The sequence below is a fragment of the Symphodus melops genome, assembly GCF_947650265.1.
Source record: "Symphodus melops genome assembly, chromosome: 7".
Lineage (NCBI taxonomy): Eukaryota > Metazoa > Chordata > Actinopteri > Labriformes > Labridae > Symphodus > Symphodus melops.
Window position 1 is genome coordinate 20,913,836 of NC_136697.1, and position 15,109 is coordinate 20,928,944.

The 15,109-nt window shown below is 39.3% G+C and overlaps 2 protein-coding genes across 2 annotated transcripts; both read right to left on the minus strand.

The window, feature by feature from the left end:
- Positions 1-210: 210 nt before the first annotated feature.
- Positions 211-5,719, minus strand: rabggtb (Rab geranylgeranyltransferase subunit beta). Its single transcript, XM_079348503.1, has 9 exons — positions 5,615-5,719; positions 5,171-5,278; positions 4,254-4,451; positions 3,425-3,530; positions 3,039-3,091; positions 2,838-2,948; positions 2,483-2,608; positions 2,230-2,379; positions 211-1,643 (listed from the first exon to the last, which is right to left on the minus strand). The coding sequence occupies exons 1-9, from the start codon at positions 5,618-5,620 to the stop codon at positions 1,503-1,505; spliced, it is 999 nt and encodes a 332-aa protein (XP_079204629.1). The 5' UTR covers positions 5,621-5,719; the 3' UTR covers positions 211-1,502.
- A 1,445-nt stretch (positions 5,720-7,164) lies between these two features.
- acadm (acyl-CoA dehydrogenase medium chain) lies at positions 7,165-13,580 on the minus strand. The gene is made up of 12 exons (XM_079348500.1): positions 13,467-13,580; positions 12,452-12,563; positions 11,794-11,891; positions 11,423-11,492; positions 11,091-11,191; positions 10,805-10,885; positions 10,504-10,634; positions 9,754-9,862; positions 8,941-9,081; positions 8,585-8,680; positions 7,413-7,661; positions 7,165-7,315 (listed from the first exon to the last, which is right to left on the minus strand). Exons 1-12 carry the CDS (start codon positions 13,479-13,481, stop codon positions 7,244-7,246), a joined length of 1,275 nt encoding a protein of 424 aa, XP_079204626.1. The 5' UTR covers positions 13,482-13,580; the 3' UTR covers positions 7,165-7,243.
- Positions 13,581-15,109: the final 1,529 nt, after the last annotated feature.

The window sequence follows — 15,109 nt, forward strand, 5'->3', positions numbered from 1 at the left end:
ACACATTTTCCTCAGAGTTCAAGGGGGACATTTGTTTACAGATCAGACACATTAAAACCACTGAGTTCAGTTTGAATCTCTCGAGCTGGTTTTAATTTCTGTCATAATGTCTTTGACACAAAGAACAATAGTTATGCAGAAATCGTAACAACTCGATCATCATGTATCTTCCTTTCTCTTATTGATGATTCAGAGTGAATGCTGAATTGATTGACAGGAGAAGAGAAACATTTATTGATAGGCAAATAACAAATAAGTTACATTTTTATACATAAACAGATTTGCAACAGTGTGGGTATCTTTCTGAAATAGAGCCACCACAAACACAAATTTATGTAATGAGATGATCAACTTAAAGCAGCTTAAGATTTGAATCTTTGATCCCGATACAGCCTTTGAGCTCGAAGGGATGACTGACTTTATTTGAGATTTAATTTTAATGATTGAATTTCTCATTTATCTGCCGATGAACCTCTGTACAAATTCAGAGCTTATAGAATGAACATGTGATTTTTTATATTCCTGTTCTGTAACGATGTGAACATTGAAAAGTCAACTAACAAAAGGTGTAAAAATAAAAACATGATAATCATCCACATGTGAGACTGGAAATGTTTCATTATTGACACTCGGCTGCGGCTGATCAAACCCATCTGCCCACAGCTGCATTACAACACTGGACTGACTAACATGGATACATATTAGTGGAGCTGAGATTGTGATAAGGTGTTAAATATTCAAGAAAAAAAGACAGAAATGCTGCTATGTGTTCCTGTGTGTGTGTCTGCATTTCATGCAAAAACATTGCATCTTTTACATTCTCCTACCTCAAATTCAAGCCAAAAACATACATACAGTGTTCTTCAAACTGACTTTACTTCCTGTTTAAAGTATTCAAGCTTTATTCAAAATAAGTTATGTGCTTCATCTTCAGTTGGGAGGCCTGTTAGAATCAAGTTGTAACTCTTGATTGAGTGTAACGCCTTCTTTTATCTTTTAAATAGGAAAGTAGTGATAATGTCTGATGATGCCTTTTAGCAGTATGACTGTCAAACCCTCAAGTGTCTCAAGGCCGGAGAATGTGATCATTCACTTATGTCACTGTTCTTCTGTTGAGTGAAACAGAAGATTTCTTTCCCCGTCACTTATTGGAATAAAGGGATAATCTGTTCTTCTGTCTCCATCTCTGGCTCATAATTTATAAGAGTGATAACCTCCTTGACTGGTTGAAATCTGAAAGGTAATAAGTGAGAGGAAGATAAATATCAGTTAAATATTTACCACAACTCTTTCCTGCACAGTAAACCTTTTCCCAAAAGTTTACAGTAAAATGACTTTTATTGATTTCAAGGCTTTTACAATGATGATTACACTTTGAATCGAGCGGAGAGCAATATGTCTGTCAGCTAACACTAACACATGTTGTGGTCTTCTTTCTGCTTCCAATACCCAGCTTTAGCAGTGAACTGTGTGTGTGTGTGTGTGTGTGTGTGTTGTCACAGCTAGCTAAGGAGGTCCGGCTGCAGGTTGACCCTTTGCAGGACATCCTCAGGCATGCACAGTACAGGATTCACCGGCTTTATCTGATCGTCTCCAAGAAGAGAGAGACCTGCTACTCCGAACAGCGTGTGGAAAGGATCCACCTGCAGAGAAGAAGGGAGCAGGGCAAAAAAAGACCAATTGTCACTGGGGATGTAATGGAGCGCTGCCACTACACAGAAGTTTCATATAAACATATTAGTGTTTTTCTGCACCCCTCTGAAGAGTTTTAATATGGGGACTTGAGGATTTCCTTAGGTCTTGCAGACAGCCCCTAGTAGTCGATGGAAGAACCACAGTTTTTTTGCACTTATGCATTGCCTTAATTTTTCAACAGAGAATGTTACTTTATTCTCTCACTCCTCATAAGCTCTGATGCTTTGAGTTTATGCCAAACTAGGACAAAGTATTCTTGAAAAACCATTTGCAGATTTGATTCTTTTTAGGTAGCTGCTCTAAATTATGAATTAATAAATACATAATTGACATAATGATCAAATCGACTCCAAACTTTCCTGCAGGGCTGTCTCAAACTGATACCTTAAACTGGATGATATGAGAAGAGAGACAGTTGGACAGGATCAGTGAGATGCTGTCAGAATTATATAAGATAAAAAAAAGAAACAAAAAACTAAACGGTTTCCTCTTTGATTTGCCGCTTGCTGTAATTATCTGTGTTTATCAGCTCACCATGTCTCCTGGTCTGTCAGCGAAACCTCCCGTCTCCTCGTCCTGGCAGGCCAGAATAAACATCCGCAGCTTGGCCTTGTCAATCCAGTGGATCCTACCGATGATTTTCAGCGACGCCAAAACCCACCACGAGTAGCAAACATCTGGAAGCTGAGTGAGACAGAAACAAACAGAGCCAGTCTATATAGTGACAAAGTCATGGATTTCACTGGATTATGGATTCGATGAACTTAATTTTAGTGAAAGCACAAACCTTCTCTGGTCGTCCGTTGAGGCCTCCAGATGGCAGCTGCCTCTCACAGAGCCACCAGCCCAGCAGGTCGGCGTTCACCTGGTGCAGCTGACCGGTGAGCGACAGAAAACCGGTGCAACAGTAAATCTGACAGAGAGAAGGCAGAAGAGCGTGGAGATTTCATTTGAGTCGAAGGATTTTTTTTTTACCTGTTATTTTTGATGTGGAACACTAAACACCGAAGTTCTTTAATTGAGTATTCAGTACAAAGGTCAAAATATTATTACTCTTGTTTGGAGTAAAAAGGGAAAACAAGAAAACGATAAGAATAATTACCACAGTGATTGTCATTTTACAAGAACATCAGTGAACTCACCTGACCTGCATGAGACTCTGAACCCGGTCTGCAGCCAAAACCTCCGTCAAAATTCATACAGGACAAGACAAACTCGACAGCTTTGTCAACATTTATTTGGTCCATCTTGCCCTTCGGAGGGAGAGAAGACAAAGTCATCATCAAATGATGGAGAGTAGATAATGGCTGACTGTACGAGTAGAGACAAAATAACACACATACCAGTAATGCAAGTGTAGCGACAGCACAGAAGGAAAATCTTGTATCTATTTCTCCTGTATGAACAAACACATGCTTTTATAACAAAACATTGTTGTCAGGTGAGTAGACACATGCTCACATGACTATTCAAAGTGAACTATTAAAATAATCATTGGAAAGGAAAATAAATTATATGTGAATATTTCTACCATGTAACATCCAACACAAACTCCAAATTCAAAAGTATTAACAAGTGCCTCCAGCAGTTTAAAAAAAAGTCTTTGCATGTAAGCCTAGATGTCTAAATGTCTTCTCACCAGATGTCACTGCATGTTTCAGACTGCAAAGTCCAAGTCTCTAATCGTACAGCTAAATTAATGTAAATGTATATAGTCAATCTTGCTCACCCCATTTGTCCCCTGCAAATGAACCGTCTTCCTGCTGTAGTCCTTGAATGTATTCCACCACTTTGTCCACATCGATCTCATCCACACTGTCATACAAGCACAGGATCTGTGGACGAGAATTTCAAAGCCCAGATCAGCCTAAATGTACGAGCCAAAGTGATCAAGCTCACCCAAAAAGGCCCTCGTTTAAAAGATCCACTATCAGTTTAATGACAACATGGTTGATTCATAAGGGCCCTTTGAGAGAATTAAACTTTGAAAATAAGGCTGCTCAATGATTCATTGTATCAATCACACAGGTGTTAAGAGAAAAACACAGGTGTTAAGAGACAGTCAAAACAGATTGGTTCAAATTTGGAAATAAATCCAACATTTATTCTGTATATATGTTTGACTTTCTAACTCATAAAACGTTAGCTAGATTTGAATACTGTATCGTGTACTTATTGTAATACTGTATAGTGTAATTAACATTTTAAATAAAATAGTATTTCATCAATCTTAAATCACAGAAAATCTTTCTAACTTTTCAACATTTCACAGCCTAAAAGATGAAAAGAAAGTCATGTTGACTTTTTAAGCATTAGACAGTCAACAGGACTTTCTTTTCATCTTTAGACTCTAATGGACTTTGTAAATGGACTTGAGTTTTCTATAGCACCTTATCAGACTACTCAAAAAGGTTTTTTTCACCACGCAGGAAGACGTTGATTGTGGTGTATAAAGGTGAATGTTACATTACACACCACAATCACACAATGATGGCCCAGGGTGGTACAAAAAGTGTCCAACAGCATTAACTAATGCCCCAGGAGGTCTAAGGAGTCACCTGAACGGCGCTGAGGGTGTAGAGCAAATGGGGGTCGTGTCCAATGCTGGCACTGACACCTCCGCACTCATGCTGACAAGATTTGATGAAGTCTATGATCTCCTGCCGGTTCATCCGGGGCAGCTGTGCCATCAGGTCCATAACCGTCAGACCCCAGTAGATGCCGCTCATCCTCAGGTACTCAGACAGCGTATACTCCTGAAAACACAAACGTTATTTGTCACCAGGGAGCAATTCAAGAGCACACAGAGCAGCAAATGAACAACAGTGCTGCTATACTAAAAGTTTAACCAAAGATAAAGTGTCAACAAGAAAAAAAAAGTGTCAAGATGTAAGTACAAAGTTAAAATAAAAATATATAAAGTTAAATACAAAAGAAGGTATAAGTGGACATTGATCGAACTAAAGGTGCAGTAAGTAGGAAATAAATGTCAATATATATATATATATATGTGGAGCTATGTGCAAGTAGGCAGATACTAAATAATAATAATAATGATAGTGGTCCATGGCACATAATAGAAAAACATACTAAATATGTTCTAAAGCTATATAAAAAAGATGAATACTGAAAGAATAAAGTGACCATAGTGCTATGATGGATAAGATATGAGAAGGGATATCAGACAGAATGAAGTGAAGTAGTGCATGAAGACCAATATAATCAGAATAAAAAGCATTAGGTGAACTCACTCACTCATCGAAGCGGTTAAATAGGACTTAGGTAAGGTCAAGCTTCTCCACACCATATTGATAAAACCAAAATAAATAAACTGACTATATGCATGGGAGCATAGTCATGTTCAAAGTAGATGTCAAAAAGAAGGAGGGAGGAGAACAGAGCAGGACAGAACAAAAGTAAACCAAATAACTGGACAGACATGTGCAGGGTTAGAAAACATTGTTTCTTTACTCACATAGTCGTCCTTTTTGGAGCCGTAGGCAGCGATGTAGTCTGCATGTTTGTCCAGCAGCAGTGAGCTCGGAGCGTCTGCTTTAATTATGACATCCTTCACTTGGGTACCCTGACATTAAACACAATTATTCAAGACATACAACTAATTCTGACTTTACTTGATGCATTTTGTTAAAATAAAAAATGTGCCTGTTTACATATTGATCCTGATACCTTGTTAACACATATTAAGAGGCTAACTGATGAACATAAAGGACGAGTTGTTGACAGATTGTGCTAACAGCGAGCTACATGCTAACATTGTTATAGCTCCTTTAACAGATTAGAATCAAAGTTCAAACGCATTTAAATACAGCAGAGACAGGTGGGCATCTGCAATCACTTCGGCTTCAATGATATCTTAAAATATATTGACTAAGTGTAAAATAAACAAGAATCCAGTTACCATCATGAGTACTTTTCCTTGATCAGGAAGCCTCTCTTCTTTTTTAAAGATTCCTCTGAGCGCACAGCGCCACCTGCTGCCTCGGGGTAGAAACAGACCAAACCGGCTACTGCACTTTCAGTCACATTTAAAAAATAAAATAAACGTACACTATGCTTGATTATGAACCTGAGATATTTCCAGTTTATTTGTTTTTGTGCTTCTTGAAACAGAGTTTGACTTTAAAATCGTTTTCCCCTTTACATCTTCTGACTCTATTCACAGAGACTTTTACAAACACAGCCTGTTTATATTTAGAAAAAGTGCTGAGGAGTCCAAATACAACAAAGAGGCTTTTCCAACAACTCTTAAATCAGAGAAGGTCAAATCTAATTTAAAAGTTTCTTTATATAAAACGTTTAGTTTAATAGGAAGAGACATTTCCCGAGGCCAACACAAACAGGTTAGAGACACATAGGGCTTTCATACACGTCAAGGTCAATCCAATGATTTACAGAAAGTTCAGCTTAAGGCAAGACAATAAAATTAGCCAACAGCATTTCAGCAGACAATTGGCCACAGACAAATTCTTTACACTATATCCTCATAATGCACAAAAACACTCCATTCTGGATTGAAATCATTTATTTTAGATGGTACACATTAAAGCATGACTTTTTCACAATGTTGTTAGACACTGTGGATCTGTTACTGCCACACATTACATCCAAAGTCCAACCAAGTGGTTAAGAGGTGGAGAGTTAATCTGACACCTCTCTCCATTGAATAGTGACAGGTACAGCGTTTGTTTTTAAAGCAGGTGTGGAAAGTCCTTAATGACAGCCAACAAAGTGTGATTAGCAGAATGTTGGAGGCATAGGACGATCTATATGTACAGAAAAACAATCTTTAAATATACTGCAGTCAAGACCAAAAACATCCTGAAACATCTTTAAATATCGACTTGCTTCATTACAAACAAATCTAATGTGAGATACAGTTTGATTTAACTTTGATAACTGGCAATCATTGTACCTGGCTGATTCTTAATAAATACACTATTTTGCATTGACACTATAGCCAGACTAATGCTAGCAGTCTGGCTATAGTGTCAATATAGCTCAGGAGACATGTCTGACTGCTATGTGCAACATGCAGCAGCTGGAAGCAAGCAGATCAAGGTCAACTAATTTAGTCAAAAAAAAACACAAAGCCCCAGTTAAGTTAAACAGGTTTTGAAGTTCTTTCAGTAGACTGCCGTCTACAAAAATCCAGGGCTGATTTATAAAAGGAAAAAAAAGGCAAGATGAAGTGATGTTAAGGCAAGCAATATTCTACAACTTTTCAACCAAGTTTAAATGAAAATTGTGTAGGAGTCAGAGGGATCTCCTCCCCTCACCCTTTATGTAGATGAGCGCAGTTACAACGATATGGCCCTACTCACACGTCGCTAAAATGAGCTCGTTCAAAGACAAACCCGCCCCCATTTTTTATGTTTAGTTGATTATAAACAGGTCTGTACGTTTGTACATTATACACCAATTTCAGTTAGGAGAGAATCTTACAACCTGTTCCTTTAAGTGCTTAGATTTCCAGGGTCGGCCCTCCGAGTACAAAAGTTACAACAAAGACAAGTCAGGTGAACAGAGTTCATTTCTTGTGTCTTCCGAAGTGTTCTCGGGAGATGATGAGTCTTTGGATTTGAGCTGTGCCCTCGTAGATCTACGAAGAGTAAATAAGAAAAATAATTATTTAAAACATGAATTTATTCCAAAAACCTTTCCAGAACAACAACCGAGTGACCAACATCTTCCCCCACCTGGTAGATCTTAGCATCTCTCATCAGTTTCTCTACTGGATAGTCGCTGTTGAAGCCGTTGCCTCCGAACACCTGAACAGCGTCAGTGGCCACCTGGTTGGCGATGTCCCCAGCGAATGCCTTAGCGATGGAGGCATAGTAGGTGTTTCTGCGGCCCTGATCCACTTCCCAGGCGGCCCTCTGGTATGCCATCCTGGCCAGCTCCACCTTCATGGCCATTTCAGCCAGGAGGAAGGACACGGCCTGATGCTGCGAAACAGAGGAACCTAATAAGTTGGGCCTTGTTTTTGTACTTTTAACACAGTACAGCTGTAGTGTCACCTGATAAGTCAATGCCACTATTCATTTATTTTAAAGCATAAGAATCTATAATTGTGCATTTCAGAGAACTAAAAGGAGGTAGATCAGTTTAGAAGGACCAGTTCAGGGAAAAATTCTGATAAGTTAGAACTCGCATTTTCTTGCAATGCATTGGTCAACAACAATGTGAGCCTCGCCCGTTGACACTAATGGGACTAGGGCTGACACTGTGCATGTTTTTCTGGTTGTAAATTTTTCCGCTCATGAGATGAATAAAGGATTATCTTAACGTCAGAGAGTTTGGATGGAAAGCAGGATGACTGCAAACGCAAAATAGGCATCAGTGAGAGATGTAAACGAACAAACGGTATTTGAGGTACAGCAAACCTCTGAATATAACCAAAAGAAAACGTGGCTTATAAGAAAACCTCAGCATTGTACAGGGCCTCTTTTCTTCCCCCCAGAGTTTGTGTGAACTGTGTCCTCTGTGGCACGAGTGCTCAGACACGCCACGTGGCCCATTTTTTAAACATACAAGTTATTAATCTCTGAGGGGGATATTTGAGTTTTACACGGTTATTTGAGAGACATGCTTCTCACACATGTGACATACATTAATGGAGAGATGTCAGTGCGATGGCTGCCCCCACTGGAAGTGTCCCCTGAGCTGGTGGGGAATCTGTGCCTTGCTCAAGGGCACCCCGACAGTACTCGGGAAGAGGTCTGGCACCTCTTCAGCAACCAGACCAACTTCCATGTTTTCATCCACATTGGGACTTTAACCGGTCACCCTACGAACGAAGCTACTGCCGCCCATTTTGAGAATATGAAGTTCACAGTAGGTGTCATCAGGTTTTGCAGTGAAATCTTACCTCAGCAATAACCTTTCCGAAGGTCTTTCTCTCCAGAGCATAGTTGGTAGCTTCATCAAGTGCCCTCTGTGCCAGGCCTGTCGCTCCTGCTGCCACCTGCATTACATTACTACATTAGTAAACACCAAACACTCATTTCATGTGAAACATACAGTCAAACATTGACAATTAAAATTGTTTTGCCACATTAATGAAATGGGACCATACTAATGTGATGCATATTTTCTGGTAATGTCTCTTTTTCTTGTGATTTAAAATATTGCCATCTGGATCTGAAGTACATTCTGATAAATTCATAATTCTTTTTCTGTACCCGTTTAGGACTAAACTTCTGTGTCACCGGTTTGAAGACTTACGGGTGGCCTCGTGCCGTCGAAGGCTCCCATCGCAATCTTGAAGCCGGCTCCCTCTGCGATCAGGACGTTCTCCTTTGGTATCCTCACATCCTCAAAGGTAATGCCTCTGGTATCGGAGCACTTCTGGCCCATGTTCAGCTCCTAAGAGAACAAACAATCACAAGGATGTGATGGCATTAGGCAGGTTTCTTTTGCCGAGTCATAAGTCTTCTTTGTAAGATTTGAAATTGATGGAAACCTGCAAATGCTAACAGATTTTAAAGATTAAAATTTCCATGGAGTTTAAAGATCCCATACTCCACCTGTCATGTTGTCAGTCTATGAAACCTATAGAATAGCTCTCGATTTGCAGCAGAAAAAAAACCCTCTTATATTGGCATCTGTAAAACCCCTTATTTCAAACCTCTGCCTATAAGGGTTTGTTACAGCTGCTGTCTTTCTAAGGCTCCCTGCCACATGTGCCCAGTGTCTTCTGACTGGACCGATCTCAGGGAGCAGAACGCTGCAGGGCTGCCAGGGGAGGGATGCTATCCAGTGCTGGAAGAAGAGAGCCTGTCGAAGCGTCAGTGGTTTACGTAGGACGAGCAGCGCACTGCAGACTATCCTGGGATAACTAACATGTTTACCTCATGTGCTGAAACTATCCAAACCACTTGATTTCAAGTGACCCTTTTCCTTTAAATGAGATTTATTTCTCTTTTGACAGTTACGAAGATGTTTATGTGGAGCATGGGCTCTACTTTGGTCTCCTCAGGCTGAGGGAATATTTTGATTTAAAATAAAAAAATAAGCAGCAATCAACCTTCAACTCACCTTCCTCCCGATTATTATTCCTGGGGTGTCTGCGTCCAAAATGAAGCCGGTAAAGGCTTTACTAGTAGGACACTTTGGATCCAGGTTAGTGCGGGCCAAGAGGAAGAACCTGAAAGTGTGAAAGACAGATTGTCAATCAGTGCAACAATCAGGTCAAATTAAGCTCTCTTAATAAAATAAATTGTACTACTAATAAAAATGCACAAACAATCTTCATGGAATGAAGTTTAAGGTTTATTTTGGGGCTTTTTATGCATTTAGTTAGAGTCAGAAATCAGGGAAAGAGGTCAGATTCAAACCTGGACGACCCACTTTGAGGATAATTGCCTCTGTACAGGAGTCATGCACACCAACCACTAGGCTACAGGTGGCCAATAAATGCCCATACTATTAGTATATTACATCTATAATACATAATTACTGTCCTGTTTCAGAACTGACAAGTGCTACAAGATGGGAGTACCTACAGGTGAGGTTTTAGAAAAAAAAAAAAAATAACTCTGTAACTTCAAGGTGAAGCTAGAAATAAAGGCCTGCCTCAGATAAACAGTCCGTCTCAAACAAAGACTGAGCCTACATGTCTCACATTGACTCATTTATTCCACTCTATTGTAAGGTTCAGTTTTTGGTCAATCTAAGGAGTCTTGATTTTCTGCTTCACTAATGAGGTGTTCATCCAACGCCACGGTGCAACAACCTGCAGCCTCCACACAATCAACACAAAAGTGCATATTAATAGTGAGTGCTTACCAGTTAGCTTTCCCTCCGTTAGTGATCCACATCTTCTGACCATTGACAACATACTCATCGCCCACTTTCACAGCTTTGGTCTTGAGGCCGGCCACGTCAGAGCCTGCGCCGGGCTCTGTGACACAGTACGCCTGCCCAAAGAAGAAAACAGAAGAGTGTTGTGATACAAGAGGGAGCATATTTGACTCGGGATGCTCCGTGTTGGTTTCCAGGAGTAAAGTAAATATACTGACCCATCAGGACCAACAACTGTTCACATTTTAGCAACCGGGTATGGCATGTAAAAAAATTAAACACTTACACACATAAGTGGCTCGTCCACCAGCCTTCCCAGGTATTTCCTCTTCTGTGCGTCGTTGCCAGCTAAGATGATGGGCATGGCCTGTGGGAGAAAACGACTGGTATCATTAACCCAGAGTTACTGATGTGCTCTTCGTGTATGTAGTACAGCCCAGTGATGTCAAAATAACACTATCCTTACAGGCTCACCAAAGAGCTGCATTTCTAATCTTACTCCTCGGTTTTGCATAAATGGAATAAAACGGGATTTAAAAGAAGTCACATCGTTCTTGAACATTGGGCCTTACCCCCAGAGAGTTTGCTTCGATAGCAGTCTGTACTCCTGTGCAGCCATAAGCCAACTCTTCAGTGATGAGGCAGTTGTCAAAGCTTGACAGGCCCATTCCACCTAAACAAAAGGACAAACATTGAAAATATATGCACATATTTAGAAGAAATTATTATTTCACATAAGATTTTCAGAGATTAATATGAAGCCTAGCGGTTGTTTTTCATCATCAACAAGCTTGTGTGACAAGAAGGTTCACATGTCCTACCACAAAGAGGGAACTCAGGAGAGAAAGTCTGAACATGGTGGGTAACTTAAAAAAATAAATAAAAAAAAGACCGAATTACACACCGTACTCTTGTGGAATGTGACCGTTCATCAGACCGAGCTCCCATGCCTTCGTGATCAAAGGGACAGGATACTACAAAAAGATAAGAGGAACGGTCATTCAAGTTCAAATTCTAAAGATGTCCAGAGGTGTTATGCTGACAGCTGTATGGAGTGGGGGGGGGGCAGTGAGGTTTTTCAAATTTACATTACGAGAGCGTCTCTTAAACAAGTTGATTGTACAAATATTAGTTGGGCGGCGGCGGGGGGGGGGGGGGGGGGGGGGGGGGGGGGGTTCCATAGTATGATAACTTTTCATAGCTTCTTTAGGACTAGACTGTTAAAGCCATCTTTATTTCACATGTACTGCAGATCTAATCTTTGGGTACTCTCACCTCTCCACTCCTGTCATAAGCAGCAGCAGCAGGAACTACTTCCTCACGTGCAAACTTCCTCGCTAGCTGCTGGAACTCCTTTTGCTGCTCCGAGAGCTCTGTAGTTTAAAAAAATATATATATAAATTAATAATCTACACTTTATATATAATAGCTTTTTTTAAACATTTAAAAATCCCATTGGAATAGTGTTTGTGTATTAAAAGAATTCTTTGGAGCGGTTATAATTTCTTCCAGCCAATCAAAGTGTGAAATGATCGTCTCCTAACTAGAGTTGGATGTAAAGGATGACGGACAGAATATACAGACCTTCCTCTGTTTTCAGCCCATGCTGAAATTTAGTCAAACTGAGTTTTTCATTTCTAAAGTAAATTTTATTTTTAATCTCAAATATCCCCAAAGGAAGGATTATTCCATAAATGCAGGTGTGGTTTCACCCTACAAAGATCAAAGCTAAAATGATGCACTTGTTTGACAGCACCTTTTGCCCCCCTTTATTTAATATCACACTTTCAATAGAATGGGATCTCTTACACCAAGTTCAGAACACAGGAACATTATTTTTATTTATTTCTTTGTACTGTATGGATCCCAAAGGGGAGATTAGCCGTTAACACTCTGGTGAACAACACACAGGCTCAATCTATTCCATACTAACCAAATGAGAAGCCTTGGGATGCTGCATGGCCGCCGTGAGGTGCTGCAACATTGGCTGCATGAGCACTGGAGCTCTGAAGACGGATCCCAGAGCGCACACTGGCTCTGAGCACCTGAGCAGGTGAGATGAGCATAAACATTCAGAACAGGCCTGAAGACAACATGGTTTACATCTTTTATCCCAAATTAAAAACTTGCAGTAGTTCTAATTGAAAGGCCTTTAAAGAATCCTTTATCTGTAACTATCTGGTTCTAAAGCAAAATATTTTGAGCTTAAAAAAAAAAAAAAAGGGGGAAGATGGTTTTGCTGCCACAGGTCTTATCAAGCTGAGATGAGATTTCATCCACCTGTCCTTGATTTGATTTTACAATAAACAAGAACAAACATCATGCCATTTTTAAATTTAAAAAAATGAACCAGTTTAACACAATTGGGAATGTTTTTCAGCAACACCTGTACAATGTAATGCAGTCAACACAGCAGCCCTGCCATAACATCCAAAGAATCATCAATAACACTTTTTTTTTTTTTTTTTTTTTTACTTTGCTCGATATCATCTTGTCTCAGCCAACATAAAGAATGACCTTATAGCACAAACAAACCTGAATCAAAATCAACATTTCAGGTTAAAGTTGGCGCTCTGATAAAACAGTTGTAATGAAATGGAGCAAAGTTTAGCTTTTCAAATGTTATTAATCTGCACAGATTCAGGTTAGGGGTCGCATTTGTAAAACGACTAAAACAAAGTGGTTAGCTTTTAGATAGACAGCAGATTAGCTCTGGGCACAGTTGAGGGGCAAACACAAGTTAAAACACAAGATTGTGCACGCTTAAATTCTGAACCATTTCAAGTTTTTAAAATGTGCTGGTGTGGATGTGTCAGCTAAGGTTAGCAGCTAATGTAGCTAGCAAAGCTTTCCCTTCTTGACCTACTCGAGGCAAACCCATCCAAATCCACTTAAACTACAGAGACATGCCGGTGAATGACACATTAATATCAATTAAATAAGCTTACCTTGTTGAACAACATTGTGTTTTAAAGGAGAGCGCAAGCAGACTTGACCACGACCTTTGTCCCAGATCTTTATATACGCCCTCCTCAGCCAATCACAACACGGGGATTTGATCACATGTCACGTCTCAGGATCCGGAAAATGACTTTTCCCCCAGTTTGTTACCCAATATGACCGGTACGTTTCATAATAGCGTTTTCACATACACAATTATAAACACTTAGATAAATAACACAGCATATACCAGGCGCACTAGTAGTGTACTAATAACAAAAACACATTATTTAATCACAGTTAACTGTATATGAACGTAGAAAAATACGGATAAATAAACGTAGAAATGCTCTATACTCTCTCTCTCTCTCTATATATATATATATATATATATATAGGTCCGAAAAGCACGTTGATAATAATACAGGCATGGATTGTACCACTGTATAATGAGTAGACCATGCAAACCAGGTTTGTTGTCAAATAATAAAATTACATCGAATGGAAGAATGAAAAAATGTCAGGTTACAGCTCATCACCTGCAGGTGTCATTACATACAGTTGCAAGAAAAAGTATGTGAACCCTTTGGAATAACTTTTCAGTTTCAATTTCAGCATGAATTGGTCATAAAAAATGTTCTGATCTTCATCTCACAAACTATTCTGTGGACAGATGAAACCAAAGTTGAGTTATTTGGAAGGAACACACAACACTATGTGGAGAAAAAAAAGGCACAGCACACCAACATCAAAACCTCATCCCAACTGTGAAGTATGGGACATCTCAAGAATATTGCTGAACTGAAACAGTTTTGTAAAGAGGAATGGTCCAAAATTCCTCCTGACCATTGTGCAGGTCTGATCTGCAACTACAGAAAACATTTGGAGGTTATTGCTGCCAAAGGAGGGTCAACCACTTGTTAAATCCAAGGGTTCACATACTTTTTCCACCCTGCACTGTGAATGTTTACATGGTGTGTCCAATAAAAACATTAAAACAGAATTGTTTGTGTGGTATTAGTTTAAGCAGACTGTTTTTCTATAGTTGTGACTTAAATCAAAGGGTTCACATACTTTTTTTTCATCTGGAGTAAATAGCTACTGGATATGTAGTATAATACCTGCAGGATGTTTTTTACTTTTCAGTATTTACATTTTCAAAAAAAAAAGCTAATATTCCTCTACAAGAGGTTTCTCAGAAGAAACTAAAATAAAAGTTAATGAAAAGGCAAGGCACAAAAACCCGTAGTGCTGCTTTTTATTTTACATTTGAGGTGTTTTTATCAGAAAATCATACACCAGATAAAACTGATTGAACATGTGTTTGAGGACATTGAAGTCATATTTGGTAATTGAAGGTGGTAGTCTTTCATCAGTTCCACATGACTTGACCACAAAGCACTGTGGTTCTTCAGTACTTGGATAAGATCTATTGCTTTTATTAAAAAAAAAAGTAAATTGCTCCATTAGGACAATAATCTGTAAATAGCTCCACAACTTCTTCACTTCAATAAAAGTTTTGTATACTAAATCCGTTTGTTAATTTCTTTAATGTGCATTTCAAAACCTTAGCTTCTGAATATAGCAGATCTTAATGTGCCAAACTGTTACGATTTGATCATACTGAATAAAACCTTTATCTTGAGGTGCG

Bases quoted from the DNA above. Each gene is read 5' to 3' on its own strand.
- acadm (XM_079348500.1), bottom strand. The intron at 11,192-11,422 runs GTGTGTAATTCG...CCTTTTGTTTAG, and splicing joins TCACATTCCACAAGAGTACG to GTGGAATGGGCCTGTCAAGC. The intron at 7,662-8,584 runs GTAAGATTTCAC...TCTGTTTCGCAG, and splicing joins TCGGAAAGGTTATTGCTGAG to CATCAGGCCGTGTCCTTCCT.
- rabggtb (XM_079348503.1), bottom strand. The intron at 4,452-5,170 runs GTGAGTAAAGAA...TTGTGTTTTCAG, and splicing joins GCTCCAAAAAGGACGACTAT to GAGTATACGCTGTCTGAGTA. The intron at 3,092-3,424 runs GTGAGCAAGATT...TTGTTCATACAG, and splicing joins ATTTGCAGGGGACAAATGGG to GAGAAATAGATACAAGATTT.